At 34.1% G+C, this 14838-nt stretch overlaps 2 protein-coding genes across 5 annotated transcripts; one reads left to right on the top strand and one right to left on the bottom strand.

Annotated features, from left to right (window-relative positions):
- The first annotated feature begins 126 nt into the window (after positions 1 to 126).
- Fsn (F-box synaptic protein) lies at positions 127 to 4227 on the top strand. 3 transcript variants are annotated; one of them, XM_008202281.3, is made up of 4 exons: positions 132 to 283; positions 333 to 820; positions 1503 to 1593; positions 1640 to 4227. In XM_008202281.3, coding segments are annotated over exons 1-4 (675 nt in total). In that variant the 5' UTR covers positions 132 to 282; the 3' UTR covers positions 1735 to 4227. The 3 variants fall into 3 exon arrangements, 2 of the variants coding, with proteins under 2 accessions (XP_008200503.1, XP_973449.1); XR_010334181.1 differs by having other exon boundaries at positions 127 to 820; positions 1490 to 1593; positions 1640 to 1658; XM_968356.4 differs by having other exon boundaries at positions 156 to 820.
- A 55-nt stretch (positions 4228 to 4282) lies between these two features.
- On the bottom strand, positions 4283 to 9203 carry LOC662283 (uncharacterized protein). Of its 2 annotated transcripts, XM_968392.4 has the most exons (6): positions 8574 to 8852; positions 8210 to 8529; positions 8044 to 8160; positions 6306 to 6384; positions 6157 to 6257; positions 4283 to 5834 (listed from the first exon to the last, which is right to left on the bottom strand). In XM_968392.4, the coding sequence occupies exons 2-6, from the start codon at positions 8522 to 8524 to the stop codon at positions 5586 to 5588; spliced, it is 861 nt and encodes a 286-aa protein (XP_973485.2). In that variant the 5' UTR covers positions 8525 to 8529; positions 8574 to 8852; the 3' UTR covers positions 4283 to 5585. The 2 variants fall into 2 exon arrangements, with proteins under 2 accessions (XP_973485.2, XP_064212737.1); XM_064356667.1 differs by lacking the exons at positions 6157 to 6257; positions 6306 to 6384 and adding an exon at positions 6018 to 6119 and having other exon boundaries at positions 8574 to 9203.
- Positions 9204 to 14838: the final 5635 nt, after the last annotated feature.

The following is a 14838-nucleotide window of genomic DNA, read 5'->3' as shown; positions in this document are numbered from 1 at the left end:
TTTCTAGAGATGTCCTGTTCTGTCGCTAATTTTTTGTTGAACACCACCTCTATTATATACGTGAATTTTTCTAGATCAGTTCGCGTCCTCAATAAACCGCGTTATTGGACGTCGTGAATGCAAATTTCGCGTGTTTATAAATAATTTAAGCGGATTTTATTGAAATCGCAATCAGTCGGTTCGAGCGGTTGGTATCGCTGTCAAGTGTCAAGTGTCAGACGGGTTGGTCCGTTCAAAAATGGATGCCGCTGTAGCATCAACATTGCCCGATAATGTGTTGGAAGTAATTTTTTCATATTTGTCTCTGCATGATTTGAGGAACTGTTCTTTAGTGTGTAAGAGATGGTATAGTTTTTTAAATGATGAAAATAACGACGTTTGGAGGCTGCACTGTATTCGGAAACTAGCCGAAGAAGCACTAAAGTCAGATTTGTTGTCTTCAGTTCCTACGTATAAAGCGAAATTGCGGGCGTTTTACCACGCCTGGAATCCGAACGACTGCTCTAGAAATATTTATATTAAGCCTAATGGGTTCACGTTACACCGAAATCCCGTAGCTCAAAGCACGGACGCTTCGAGAGGTAAAATCGGATTTAGACATGGGAGACACGCTTGGGAGGTGATCTGGGAAGGGCCCTTGGGGACGGTCGCCGTCATAGGAATTGCCACAAAAGACGCACCTCTGCAGTGTCACGGTTACGTGGCCCTGCTGGGCTCGGACGACCAGAGTTGGGGCTGGAACTTAGTTGATAATCATTTACTGCACAATGGAGATGCTCAAGGCAATTACCCGCTACTTAACAATGCCCCTAAATATCAAGTAAGTTCGCTGGTCCACCTACAGTCTGTTCTTTATTTAAACGGAAATTACCAAGTCCAAGACTCTATATTATGTAATTTTTTTATTATTTATTTTGACTGGAAATGGCAAGTTCTTTTGCCAAAACTACACCTTTTTCAACTGTATTTTAGAAATACTCAGGTTTATTTCAGAAGATGTTATTGTAATTCATATTAGTAAAGTTAAAGTTTTGATATTTTGTAGACGTTATTTATAATCTAGGACGTATTTTAGGATAATATTTTTGATTATATGGAGTGTCCCCAAAAAGAATGAGGGCATAATATTTTTTTAATGGCAAGCTTTTTTTCGTGCTCTTTAGGATACCTTTTTACCTAGTTTTTTTAAATTAGTTTGGGGATTTCAAAAAATTAAAAAAAATGGTTTTCCACCTTTAGTTTTAAAAATTAATAAAAAATAGAAACAGTGCTTTTTTGCTAACATTATTAGTACGTACGTGTTGTATAAGTTCTATTTGTAAGTTCGACACTTTACTTCTCTTGGTTAAAATTTGAAATAAGATTAATCTTGCATAACAGAAAGTGACCAACTTTTTAATTTTTAAAACTTATAATTTTTTGACGCTATTTGTTGTTTTGCGGTTGGTTTTCCGTTTAAATAAAAAACAGACTTTAGTTTTTGTCTTAGTTGGGTTTTGCAGGTTGGGGAGCGAATTCGGGTGATTTTAGATTGTGATGACAACACGCTATCTTTTGAAAAAAACTACGAGTTTTTGGGAGTGGCCTTTAGAGGTAAAGCGCTTTTTGGAGCGAGATGGTGTTTCATGAGGTGTTTCAGGATTGCCAGATAAAAAATTGTATCCAACAGTTTCTGCCGTTTACGGAAACACTGAAGTTTCAATGGTGTATCTCGGACCACCTTTAGATGGCTAACACAGCTGGAAGTTGACGTTAGTCTGTTAATTAACTGAAAAAAGGGGTTGGATGCTTCAAGATGGCTCATTCAGGACAGCAGGTTTGCCCATGTGATAATTACATTTTACTTCAGTCAGTCATACTTCCATTAAAAATGAGTATGTAGGACAATTTAAACAATGGTAGATGTAGAATTTTTATAACAGTAGACTAAGAGAGGTGCATTTGAAGTATATGTTGTCACAAACTTAACTAAATAACAGTCCACAAGGAGGAATTGATTTCGTTTTAATACGTTTTATTTATTTTTTAGATGCTACCACTTTTTACATCAAATGCACTAAGTAAATAAACATTTTGCCATATTCCGTGACCTGATTGCCACTTTTTTAACACTGAAACAGAAACATTGAGTGAGTAGACTTTTAGGGAATCAATTCAAATTGGGTGCTTTCTTGCAATTTTTTGTTGCAATATTTTCATCATTACTGCTATAAAATTGCCTCCCAGTAACAAATTTTAATAACACTGCCAAAATACAGGAGTTACGCAGCTGAAATAAAAGACAATGAAAAAAGTCGTAATTATTAAAAATTGTAATGACGTGGTTTGATATCTATCTGTTTAATGAGTATCGAAATTTGCATATGAATGCATAATGGTGTTTTTAGTGATCGTTTGACCCCAGATATGTTTTTATGCAAAGTAGAACAAACATTTTTATTGAAAAAACGGAGGTAATTTTATAGTAGCAATGACCTCCAGGACCGGATCGAGACTTTATTTATTTTTAGGAACAAATTCATCGAAAGTTCAGGATATTTTTAGACAAGGGTTGACCAAAAAATTACAAAATAAAAAAATAAATTGTTTTATCGAAAAAAAAAAAATTGAGCCTTTTACCAATAGTTTAACACATTTTGTTACAAATGAACGGAAATATCACGCGAGTGATTTAAATGTGGAGCAATTTTTGCAATTTTCGAACTTTTTTAAGTACGTTTGACATGAAATTGTTACACAAAAATTCCTGATTGGGTTAAAAATGCATTATTTTTGCGTATTTTAGCGTTTAAGTGATACTTTTTTGGTTCAAAAACAGTGATATTGTTGCTTATTTAAACACAGTCTTCTGAAGAAATATTATTTATCAGTAAGTTACTAATTGTTTTAACTTTTTACCCTCGATCCGGCCTTGGTGGTGCCAATTTTGTAGAATGACTACATTTTTGATTAATTTTTTACGTTGGCAGTCAATGTAGTCGTGTACAAGTCTCGAAAAATAAGCCATTGTTGCCTTGTAATTTCAGAACTTTGTTTTCTTGTTTGTTTCTGTGATATTTTCGAGCAAATGTTTATTTATCATGATTTTAAAATTCTTGATCTGGTATTAAGCTTGTTGTTTTTTATATTATTTATTATTTATTTTGCCACGACCAGTAGTTACGTAACTTTGTAACCATGAAATGTAAGCATATTCGTCCTCACTCTGCTTCGCAAAGTAATAAATTGATAAATGTAACTTTTTGTCATTGCAAATGCATTTTTGCTATTTGAACCCAAAATTTCCTAATGCAAACGCAAGCCTGAATATTTCAATTATTTTGGGTTTCGATAGCATCGGATATATTTTTTTATCGATGAAAGTGATGTAACTCATCTTGTACAGGTCCAAAGGTTTGGATAAGTTTGCAGATATCTAACAAATGCATTAATGAAACCATAAATTGTACTAAAGCGTATAATCTTGATTTGTTACCAATGTTTTAGGTTGTACTCTTGTAAATATGTATGTATGTACGTTTACATTTTTTCAAGTAATCGATACTTAAATAGTATTAAAATAAATTCTAGTCATTTGTATTAACGAGCTGTTAATGCGTATCTCGGCATTTTGTTCGGCTTGGATGTATGAGCACTATTCTAAAATTCAAATTGTCCACCTTGAAGTTGACGTCCTAAATATTTAAATCGAACTCCAATTGGAAGTCAATGCGTGCAGTGCAAAAACAGAAAACGCATTAATCCTGCATAATATTTTTATAAATAGACACAATTGTATCAGAATGTCTGCATTATTTATACTAGAAATATAACAAAAGGATTTTTTACTTGCATTATGCACGTTTTTAGCATTATTCAAGGACTGTTCCTTCCACGAAATCGTGTGCAGGTGCGCGCAAATGTAAATAATTTCTTGATTTTTAATATTAGGACTTTAAAAATCGCGTACTTAATTTAACGATGTTAGGGAGCACTTTGTTATTTATTTCGTATTTTAGGAAATGGCGGGATACGCTTTCGTACAAATAACGAGTTGTTCACACGAGACAAATCAATTGCGCTCGTGCGATCAACCGAAGCCTTGCATCTGTTAGTTTATTTGGTTGTGCATTTTTTACCAAGTCAATTTCATTTACAATAGTTACCATTTTTATTACAAGGTATGTGCAAGTATAGTAGGTATTTATGGTTTGTATAAATTGTTTTTAAATATAACAATAAAATGTTGCTTGCATGTTTTATTTCAACCAGTAGGTAGTGAAAGAAATTAAAAATACAAAAACTGGGTACGTAACGATATATTTTATTGTGAATTATTATTTAGTAACTTTCTTGTAACAATAGGAAACTAATCTGGAAGTTTGCAAAGTAAGTATACACGTGTTCAAGTAATGGAATTCGTTTACTTAATTCATATTTGATGTAGAAAGTCGTCCGAAACTAGTATTGAGAACAACCTGCAAAACTATCGATATTTTTCTATAAAAAGCTCGTAATGCTATAATTGTAACAATATATTGTCGCAAATTAACATAATTTTACACACTTTACAGATCACAAGTTTCAAGTATGTGTCGTGTACAGCGAATATGAGAATAAATGCAAAAAAGAATTGTACTTTGCCTAAATCACATTATAAAACAATCTAGGTTTTCAACAAATGATATGATAGTTGAGGGGCACTCGACTGTTTCTTGCTCAGAATTCATTCATTTTCCTATTCGCTTTACAATCCGGTCGTGCACTTATGTATGGCCTTAGTTTCATTAAAAAAATTACAAAACATCGGACGCGATCATTGTTTTGTGGCAAACACTAGAGCAATTTTAATATGGTTAATGCTTAGTCTAAGTGAATTTGTTCTGAAGTAGGTACTTAATTATTATAAGATTACATTACACGTTCGTTAGCCAATCTAACGAAACGATTTCGTGAAATAGATTATTTTTACATTTATTTGTTAGCTCTTTCGTTAATTCCCCAACGAATGTGATTTACCTATGAGCAATATTTATCTTCCTATTAAATCAGTGGCCTATGTTGTTCCTTTAATCACATCGAGCGCGTTCGATGTAAATTTAGCAGAATTTTCACACAAAGGACAACAAATGGTATTAAATAATTAAAATTACATAAATTAACAATACGCATTTCTAATAAAAGAAATAACCAGAAGTGATAATTGGAAAAAATATTTTAAATAATAGAGAATACGAATTTGGCCACTTGCTGCCTATTGTCGGGTTTTACACCACTTTAGATTCAATGAAATTTGTGAGAATTACCTTATACCGAAGTTATTAATAATTATAAAAGACAATGCGTAAAATAATTACGTGCACACAATTTTTGCCTTGCCATTTGTCGATTTATATTTACATTCTTATCTTTTATATCACTCTTAATTAGAACCGAATGAAATTTATGAAGCACCCACTTTATAGTTTCCTAAGGTAAGTAAAAACCCTTCTTTGCAATAATATGAGAAAGTTGATACTGATATTAGGTATTCCTTACGCTAGATATATTTATTTGCAACTGTATAGGTACGTTGTAATTTCTACGTAATTATTTCTATTTAAAATTTAGTGGAGATGGTGGTGGTTTCCAGTGTCTGTTGCACCATTTGCGTCAGTAACTTCGTAATACAACGTTGATTTGACTTTAGTCATCCAGAACTTCGTTAAAAAGAAATTTGCAATTAAGCAGAATATTTTGTTCAATACTGGACAGAGTATTGCTTGGTGCACCACTGCAAAAATTCTATACAGTTGTCCTTCGAAAGGATCCAATATGGCCGGACATAACATGTGATTCAGGTTTACTTCCGTTGGCTGAAAATTAAAATTCATTACTACCCCCACCACTATTTTGAAAGACCTGACAAAAATGCACAAGTAAAAGTAGACAGTTGGTTCGGTTACACTGAAGTCAGACATCAATAAAGACGTTTTCTGGCAAAATAATCAAGCACCAAAAAACGTCTTTAACACCGAAAGTATTTTACTGAAACTTACTGAAACTATCAAGGCCGGGAGAGCGTTTTCGCTGTCCATTTTTATTGTGACTAGCTGTACATTGGTGCAAAAACTTTGTGTTTGTACCAGTGTGCATTTGAACTATAACGAAAAAACCAAATTAGAGGAGTATACGTACAATTGCGATTGTTTGTAAAAATGCGAAATGATACATAACGTTAATGCTGTAGCTGAAAGCGTTCCAAGTCAGGTCGGAAAACTTCTCAACATTGTAAACCCCTAAGAAACGCAAGGTGAATTTACATCAATGGTTTACGACATTTTTACCTCCTAATCTAAGCAGGTAATAAGGCACGACAAACATCATTCCATGCTGGATCCAATATATCGCAGATTCTAATGGCAACTGTAAAGCAGAAAACGAGAATCAGGGAATGGGGAGATTAAACGATTTCATTATACTTTGACTTGTGGATAATAAGATTTGGAGACTACCTACTAACAAGCTTGTTCAAATTTGGACACGGTTTCAGTGAAAAATTATCCCGCAGCTAAATCCATCGCCAAAGAGCGATTATGTTTTATTCATTGGGAGATAACAAACTTCTGCAAGCGTATGCCTCTCATAAAGGCATAACAGTCCCGCAAAAAGTGTCAGATTTTGGGGTTTCGCCAATGTTCCGAATAAAAATTGCATAAAAATAAATATTTAAGTACAAACTGGAGTTTTATCTATTTATTAGCTGAGGATACAAAGCTTCAATCTTATCAAATATTGAACATCTGTACAAAGATTTACGTTTCAATCAGTCTATCGGCTGTTATACTATAACATTTTTCAAAATTTTTATTAATTTTTTTTCCTCTTTTTTGTGTGAACAAGCCGGTCAGTGTTTAATAATTACCTAGTTTATATTAATAGCAAGAATTTTCATTGTTTAAATTGTTCAAATTGTTCGTTTCTAAATCACAACGAAAATAGTTCAGAACTCTAATTTTTGTATCCATAGGCAGGTACACGTTTCGATATGTTATCTTTTAAGAATTTTCAGTAAATTGTCGAAACTTTTATTGAAAAATTACAAGAAAAAAAAATGTTTTATTTGTTACCACGTATTTTTGATACACTCTATATTTATAAACAGCAGAGAAAAAAGTTGATTTATATTTTTTGTGCAGTTTTAACCTGACGATACTATTATTTATTTATTTATTAAAATTTTATTAACATTGAGAATCACAGCGGACCGAGTCCATTGTGGCAGTATTAAGCCGTCTCAATTATTGTTTGTTAAAATTTCCTCCGCCGCCGACTTTCATAAAATTTTCCGCCGGCTTTCCATCACGTGTATTCGTCACGTTCTGGTGAATATGTGAAATTCATAAAGTTATAAATTCGTGTTGCATTACAATCGTCATTCTTGCATTAAAATCGATTCAATTACAAAAGCTTTCGAAACAATCCGGTCTGGAGCATTCCTAAATGACTTCGTATTAGTCCCATAATTGATTACCTTTTGTTCGCATTTACATAAAATTGTTTTAATTTCACATTTTCCTGAATTATGGATGCCGGTGTTATTTTTAAAAACTGAATTTTGAACAAAATCCCACTCGCTTTAATATTTAATGAAGTTCAAGGGTCAGCACAGCCTAGTTTCAAATTTTATTACTTTGGTGGATTAGTTGACGGAAAGGCGGAAAATCAATGCCTAAATAGGTTACACATGTGATTAGGTAATTTGTAAGAAGTTGGATCGATGCGTATTTAACGCAATTAAAAATAATATTTGCGTTGGACTGCTATCTTGTGAGCTGTGTAAACATATTAGCGTAATAAGTGTTTAACTTCCATCAATCACTGCCACAAATCACTTTGTTGTCGCAGGATCTTTTACGGGAGCAATTTCCTCCCAATTCTCAAGCCATTATCACTCGCTTTAATTTAATTCCCCTCGGGGGTAAAAATCAATGAATGACATGTGCATGAAGCCTGATATTTTTATTGTAATTAAGCGTGACATTCACCGACAGCTTTATTATTGATTACTGCAATCATACTTACTATTCTAGTATCGGTTTCTGGGAACAAAAACGCCAATAATGGTCCATTTAAAAGATTTAAATGCACTCGGAACACCGCTGTCACCGTTTTGCTGGGGGAAGCCGCTAACAAATATATCTGCAAAGGAAAAGATTCTCTCCTGATTTCCTCCAGGAAGCGCTATCACCTGGATCGCTGTTGTTATATGACAGGGGTTTAACAAATATATCACAGTACGCGATGAGAACTTATAGCCTATTTCCATTCCCCAAATCAGCGACATCATCACCAGGAGCGCCCGCCGGCCTCTGCGATCCCTCCGGACGTAAACCACCGTCGGCAGCGTTATCCTGGAGTAGCTCCACTTGAACAAAGTCACAGCGAAGGCGAGGACAAAAACGGTGTCGATTAGGCGCCATGTGGGGTTCATAAAATCAGCGCATTCCGGACCTGCATTTCGGGGCACGGTTTTGTTGACTCCGCTGTAGGCCCACTCCATCATTTGACCTGCGGTTTTCCCGTAAAGTTTCAGAAAATCGGTGCACTTTTACCTTATTTTCCATTGTAATTAGTTTTCGCTCAATCCATTGTACCTGTGCTAAAATCGGGAAATGGTGGCTTTTTTTGAGAAGCCACACGTCAGGGCTAACCTTATTAACATCCTGACGTAGTTCACAGGTGATGAGTAATCGTCAGAATGCAGTTGGATTGATTAGAGAAAGCACGCATTGCCGACACCAAAGCTCTACTAGCGATGCGCTATCGAGCTTTCAGCTTTTCCTGAAACTGGCCCGAGCGCCATCTGGCGCCTTCAGCCGCTGCAGGAAATCCGGGCAGGTTGCCATTACCAGCCCTGGAAAATGGAGGGCGGTAGGAAAGCTCCCGGAGTCACAATTAATTCCAGATTTTTTAATGTCATTAATTTCACTTGTGGGGGTCGGGTGATTTTTTCACTATAACTAATACCTGGTCGAATTCGTGTTAGGATTTTTCGGCGAGCTTTGTGCTCTCCCCTTATCTCCATTTACACTCGTTCTTTGTGTTACGACTTTATCCCAGCACTCGCCATTTCATTTGTCAACTACAAAAAGAAACAATTTAGGGAACGTTCTCTATTTGCAATTATCCTGAGAAAAAGGAGCCGGCGTCTGAATGGATTAAATTTATATTGTGTTTTTTCCGGGCAAAGTAAACTTCCGTTGTATAAATCTTAATTGTTTTGGTGCTTAAATTTTATTTATTTTTTGAAGCACTTTAAACATTTATGTCCAATTGGTTTTCCTTTAGGGTTTTACGAGCATACAAAACAGCAAAGCAAGTCCAATTTCCTCAGGGAGTCAGCTTCTACCACCTAAGCACACAAAAACGGCATAAATGAACTTAGAACTTTTATCGCCACAAACCAGCACTGGACAAATCTCAGGAGATATGCAGAAAAGTGAGACAACGGTGTTAATATAATGGGAAACGTTTCTGAATTGCTTAAAACCACACGGAACAGATGTAATTTAATGGCCCGATGTTTTAATTAAAAAAATTACTGGCTACAAATAATTGTGCTATTTAGCCAATTGCTCTCGGCGCTCTTTATTCTACACTGATTAACTCGGAGTCGTGATGATAATAATTCGAAGGGGAAACACTTTTAGAGGCCTCGAGAATCTGTTCGTGGTAATAATAATAAGACGTTCCTTTAATACCATCGCTATTTTGCTAAAACAGTCTCAATGATAACGATGAAAGGCCGCCGAAGATAAGTAGATAATACTCTCGGCTAAGGGGTTTGTTTGTCCAATTTTGGGCGAAATTGTGATTAATATTTACTTCAACCGAATGTCTCGACACTTTTACCCAGAGTGAAACGAAAATATTTGCCTGAATCAAAACGGAATTAATAAAAAACGAAATAATGGGATGATCAAGTGCGAAAGCTGGTCTGCCTGCGCTTCACTTTAATTCAAACAAGGGCGATTGTTTGCGTTGAGTGCCATTTACGAAAATGCACCGGAGGAAAGTTTAGATTAAGCAAAGTTTTTAAAAGTTGGTTACTTTTATTGCCGATAAATTTCGTCCTCCGATGTAAAGTTTGCAAGTGGCCATTGCGATATTAGAGATTTTTGTTTGGGATTATGTGCGAGTATTTAAGTTGTGTAAGTTAGGGCAAAGATAAATATCTTAAGAGTCCGTATTCCCGTTAGGTACTTGAAGCAGGAAATGAACAAAATAGTTTTTCCAAGTAGGGAACCAAGCAGGAAGCAGCACCGTGAATTCTTGTTGCGTCCTGGCAGTGAAGTGGTGTATATCCTGCTACTTTTGTATTTCCTGTTTTCTAGGCAAAGCACGACCTTTTCTTGGTTTTTCTTTACGATTTAGGGTTTTAACCCGGGTGTTTGCCTTAATGAAATATGTGTGATTGCGGGCGGTGATAAAAATAAAGCGCGCTTTGTCATCCTTGGTATTAGGGCGGTAATTACCCACAGGTTACTGTTAAGAGCGGCTAATTGGGAGTGTCTGTGTTTGGTTTATGGATGTATGAAATTTCCGCCTTTTAATGAGATTACCAATCGATTAATGAATACAGAATTTGCTTTAATCCCTCCTTATGTAAACGCGTGTAATTTCCGATAAGTTTTGATTGGGCGTTTGTGGCGGAATAGTGTGTGTATGAGGGGCGAATTTGCGGGGATTTTTACGAGGCCCATTGCTCATACGAGTTGGTTGTATGCAGCGTCCGGTTGTCAACAAGATTGGGATCAGCAGTTTGATTGATGTTGGATATAGTGTCCTGTTACAGCACGCCAGCCACAACGGAAATCAATTGAGTGTAGTTACATGACAGCACGTTTGTTTACTGCTCGTGGTTGGTACGATTGGGATTTGCCAAAGTACCCCATTTGTCCTGTTTACCATTGTTGGTAGCTGCTTTTGATCTATTTGTATCCACTTGTTAAGTTAATGTCATTCGCAAATATTTCAAAAATTTCACGATACGAACTAATCAAACGTTATTTATTGCTCTTGTTTATATCGAAGCTCCACTGAAACAACTACAATTCTATCATGTTAAATGGGGATATATTTCAACCAGGTTGCTGCCAACTACATGTTTGTTATTCTTTGCGTGCAGTTACAACAGGATAACTTATTAAACTTTAGTTAATTCGGAATAAGCTCGTTAACTCCGCAACATTCCGTCTTGTCATTACAAATTCAAATTGTATCTCCTCTGCACCTATTCAATTATACATATTTTTGTTATCTAACTAAGACCTAAACCGACATGAATATTTCGCCCGTGATTCCGAATCTGAACACGAGCGCTTTGACATGAATGCTTTTTTAATTGTTTATGACAATAATAATTGCACTTATTTCTAAACTTCACGTTTCTTGTTAAATGTATCTTGGCTTTACCACTAACTACTCATAAAAACAAAACAGTACACAGTACGAGCAAAGTTACTTTAGAATAAAATAAAGAGAAAAGCAAATACATAAGTTAAAATAAAAACTATTTATTGGAAAAATTATTATTATTTTTGTTTTCTTACTTATTTGGGTATATGTAGGAGCAGAAACGCAAACACCGATTGAAGTACTTCTGTTAAAAAATTTCCTTTTTCCTATAAGGTATTATTTATTAGCCAGTATATTCACTGATTTTTTCTTAAGAGTAAATACCCTCACAGAATTCAAAATTATCTCAAAGTTTATGATACAGAAGAAACTTTTAAATCTTTAATTTTCATGTCATTATTTATGCATTTTGCATGCTAAAAAATTTGTCTTTAATAGAATTATTTGCAGTAATTTGTTGATTGGTAAATTAAAAAAGATTTTTTTTGTTCAAAACTACGGATATCTAAAGATTAGGATATAAACTGACGTACAAATAAAACGTTTACGCTTCAATAGTTTCGCTAATGTCGCCAGAGAGCGCTCTTCTACTACCGTACATTTTTTTCATAGCAATGAATTTAAAAAAATGGTTGTATTTGGGTAACGGTTAACACATAGCAAACAAAAAAATACAGACAGATAGAAAATAAAATTTTCAATAGTAAGACATAAACATAATGCTAAAATTTTATCGTAAACAATATTAAAAAAAATTAATAATTTTTACCAATTTGCACTCTGTCCCATATTTTTCAAAACGCGGCGAATACGGTTAAAGATGCAAGAAAAATGTTATAAAGAAAGTTATAGAGAATTAAATTTCTTACAAAAAAGTCTGCTAGACCATATTTTTATCTACAATCATTTAGCAAAAATATGAGGTGGAACGCAAATTGATAATTTTAAGCGTTAATTCTTTGCCTATCGTCGCACATTTTTGGAAACGCTGGAAATACGGTTAAAGGAAAAAATATTAAAGAAAGGAAAAAAGTTGTAGGATATTAAATTTTCTTTTCAAAAGTCTTTGACGTTATATTTCGGTCTTTTACAGTTTTGGTGTAAACTTCACTAAGATTAACTTTGACTAGAGATGATTTAGACTACTATCTAAATTTAATTAATAAAAGATGTGTACTTATTCCTGTAATGCGGTACAATGTTACAGTTGCTGAGAATGGCTAATAACTACCCTAATTTGATTCAAAATTCGGAAGTGAAATTTCTTTCACAAAATTTTATTTGTAGAAAAACCGTTGATTAATGCAAAATATTTGCGAGGTGAAACTGCGGTGCAGATTCAGAATGGAAATAAGGAATTAAAGTTTTTTCTTACTAGGATTTTAGAAAGACAAGAGTTTTAAGCTTGTGATTGCAAACTTAACTTTTCTGCACAATAATGCCACGAATGTTTACTAGTGGCTACATTTAAGAGATTGGGTCTTAGTTTAATCAAGTTGTGCTTCACGAGAACATTTATTCTGTTGCTTTATTTTCATTACCTTTGAAAAATATTGCGTAAAAAAATTAAAAACGACAAATTAATTGACTGTAATAAACAACACCTGTAGTGTTTGTTTTATTAACGTGTGTGTTAAAAAATATAAAAGAGTCTGTTAGGTTCGGTTATTAAAAAATGGAAAATAAATATTTGGTAAACGTGAATAATTAAAAATATTGAAATAGCACCTAAACGAACTTGGCCTTCTCTTGCCGAACAAAGTATGCGTTTTACGTTTTCACACTTTAAACAAAAAGGCTTTTTAAATTTCATGTCAGCGTGTCCGGATCAGTGCGGTATCTGCCTCCGGTTTGGTCCGTTCCTGCAATAATTGAAGCAATTAGCTGAAAGGTTGTGCTATAGGCGCGAGTGCGTAAATTGGTGGACTGATATGTGCAAAAGCAATGTACTAATTGGTGGTGTTTTTTTAGTAATTTTGCAATGAACTCTTTTCCAATTTCTGTCTGCATCTGATAAAATCGATATAAATACAAGAGCACACGGCACAAATGGCTTCCTGCTGCAACCCAGACCCAAGAAAATTAAAAAGAAAATTTTAAATAAGAAATCGCTTTGAACTATTCACTCAAAAGCTTGTGTAACACTAAATTAAAATATTAAAAGCCAGACGTTTATTTTGGAGTAATTTTGTGCATTTGAGCGAGTTTTTTTAATTTAGAAAGGGATTTAAAACGAACCAAATATTGTAATAAATGTGGGCATCAATAAGAAGTGTCGGAAAGTAACTTGTCTGTTGCTTAATGTTGCACGAATAACAAATCTGTTGCGAAAATTGATTCTTTTTGTGGTGGAAATCAATCATTTTATCAAATCATATATCATTCATTTCATTCGGGTATTTTATATTTAGAATTTGCACATACATATGTATGAGCGTATAATTAATGAATTAATCGGTTTGTATCAAATTTTAGTCTGTCTGGATATGTCCTACACATCCGTATCACGGACCTATCGAGAACAATATGCGGGAATAAAATCATATTTATTTATAACATGCGTTAATTTAAATTTTCCAATTTTTGATTATTTTTCATGTAAATTCAGAACTCATCACATTTTATTAATTTTAAATAAATGCCCGTGTTTGTTATCGAAATTATGTTGAATTTGTGGTTAATTTGACTGTTTGCCGACAGTGCATGTTTGTGAAATGCAGTGGTTAGAAATGTGCCTTGCATTGTGTATCTAATAAAAAAACATCTCGTGTAAACTCCATTCTTTTTTGCATATTTCCATCCTTAATGCTACTTCCATATAGTCCCGGCAATAAAACAAAAATAATCTGACTCGAAAATCTTCAATGCGGAGACGCTCGACGAAATAGCGCCATTTTTATTCTCTTGATGAAGTGAGACAATATATTTCAATAATAATTTGGAATCTTACATTAATGTATGGCACCTTTCAACACACGAAAAATCTCTCTTGCAAATTCAAATGCACAAGTTTCCTGATTAATTTATTTTTACACCTGATGGGTAATATAATGTTTTGGTTTTATTTGTTTTTCTTCATACGCACTAGCAGATTAACCCCAGTTCACCGTTCTTTATAAGAGTAATTAAAAACAGTGTTTAATGAGCTTTCTCCGAAAACTTTCTTCGGCTATTTAATTAAACTTCCTGTTTACTTGATTAGACATAAAAAATTCCGGCTAAAAAGCAATTTAATTTTTAAATTTTCCTGACGTCGGATAAATTGGCTCGTATTGATTTTTGCGATGTAGTGCGGTTTAAACAAATTTCCTCCAAGTAACAAATGATTGTTCATTTATTAGGGCTAAGTTTACTTAATATATTTTTTTCCAATAAATGATTGGAGCCAACTTTTCTTCTCAAGTCGGTTCAAATGGTGCAATGCAATCGGAAACTTGTTTTCAGATAAAAACAGATTGG

Source organism: Tribolium castaneum, chromosome 5 (assembly GCF_031307605.1).
Source record: "Tribolium castaneum strain GA2 chromosome 5, icTriCast1.1, whole genome shotgun sequence".
Taxonomy (NCBI): domain Eukaryota; kingdom Metazoa; phylum Arthropoda; class Insecta; order Coleoptera; family Tenebrionidae; genus Tribolium; species Tribolium castaneum.
This window is presented reverse-complemented; position numbering and strand designations above follow the sequence as displayed.

Excerpts from the sequence above, each read along its gene's own strand:
- Fsn (XM_968356.4), top strand. The coding sequence starts at position 239 with ATGGATGCCGCTGTAGCATCAACATTGCCCGATAATGTGTTGGAAGTA. Across the intron at positions 821-1,502 it reads ACAATGCCCCTAAATATCAA|GTTGGGGAGCGAATTCGGGT; the intron begins GTAAGTTCGCTG and ends TGGGTTTTGCAG. Across the intron at positions 1,594-1,639 it reads TTTGGGAGTGGCCTTTAGAG|GATTGCCAGATAAAAAATTG; the intron begins GTAAAGCGCTTT and ends GAGGTGTTTCAG.
- LOC662283 (XM_968392.4), bottom strand. The coding sequence starts at position 8,524 with ATGATGGAGTGGGCCTACAGCGGAGTCAACAAAACCGTGCCCCGAAAT. Across the intron at positions 6,385-8,043 it reads CAGAAACCGATACTAGAATA|TTGCCATTAGAATCTGCGAT; the intron begins GTAAGTATGATT and ends TCTGCTTTACAG. Across the intron at positions 5,835-6,156 it reads TTTTACAAACAATCGCAATT|CCAACGGAAGTAAACCTGAA; the intron begins GTACGTATACTC and ends TTTAATTTTCAG.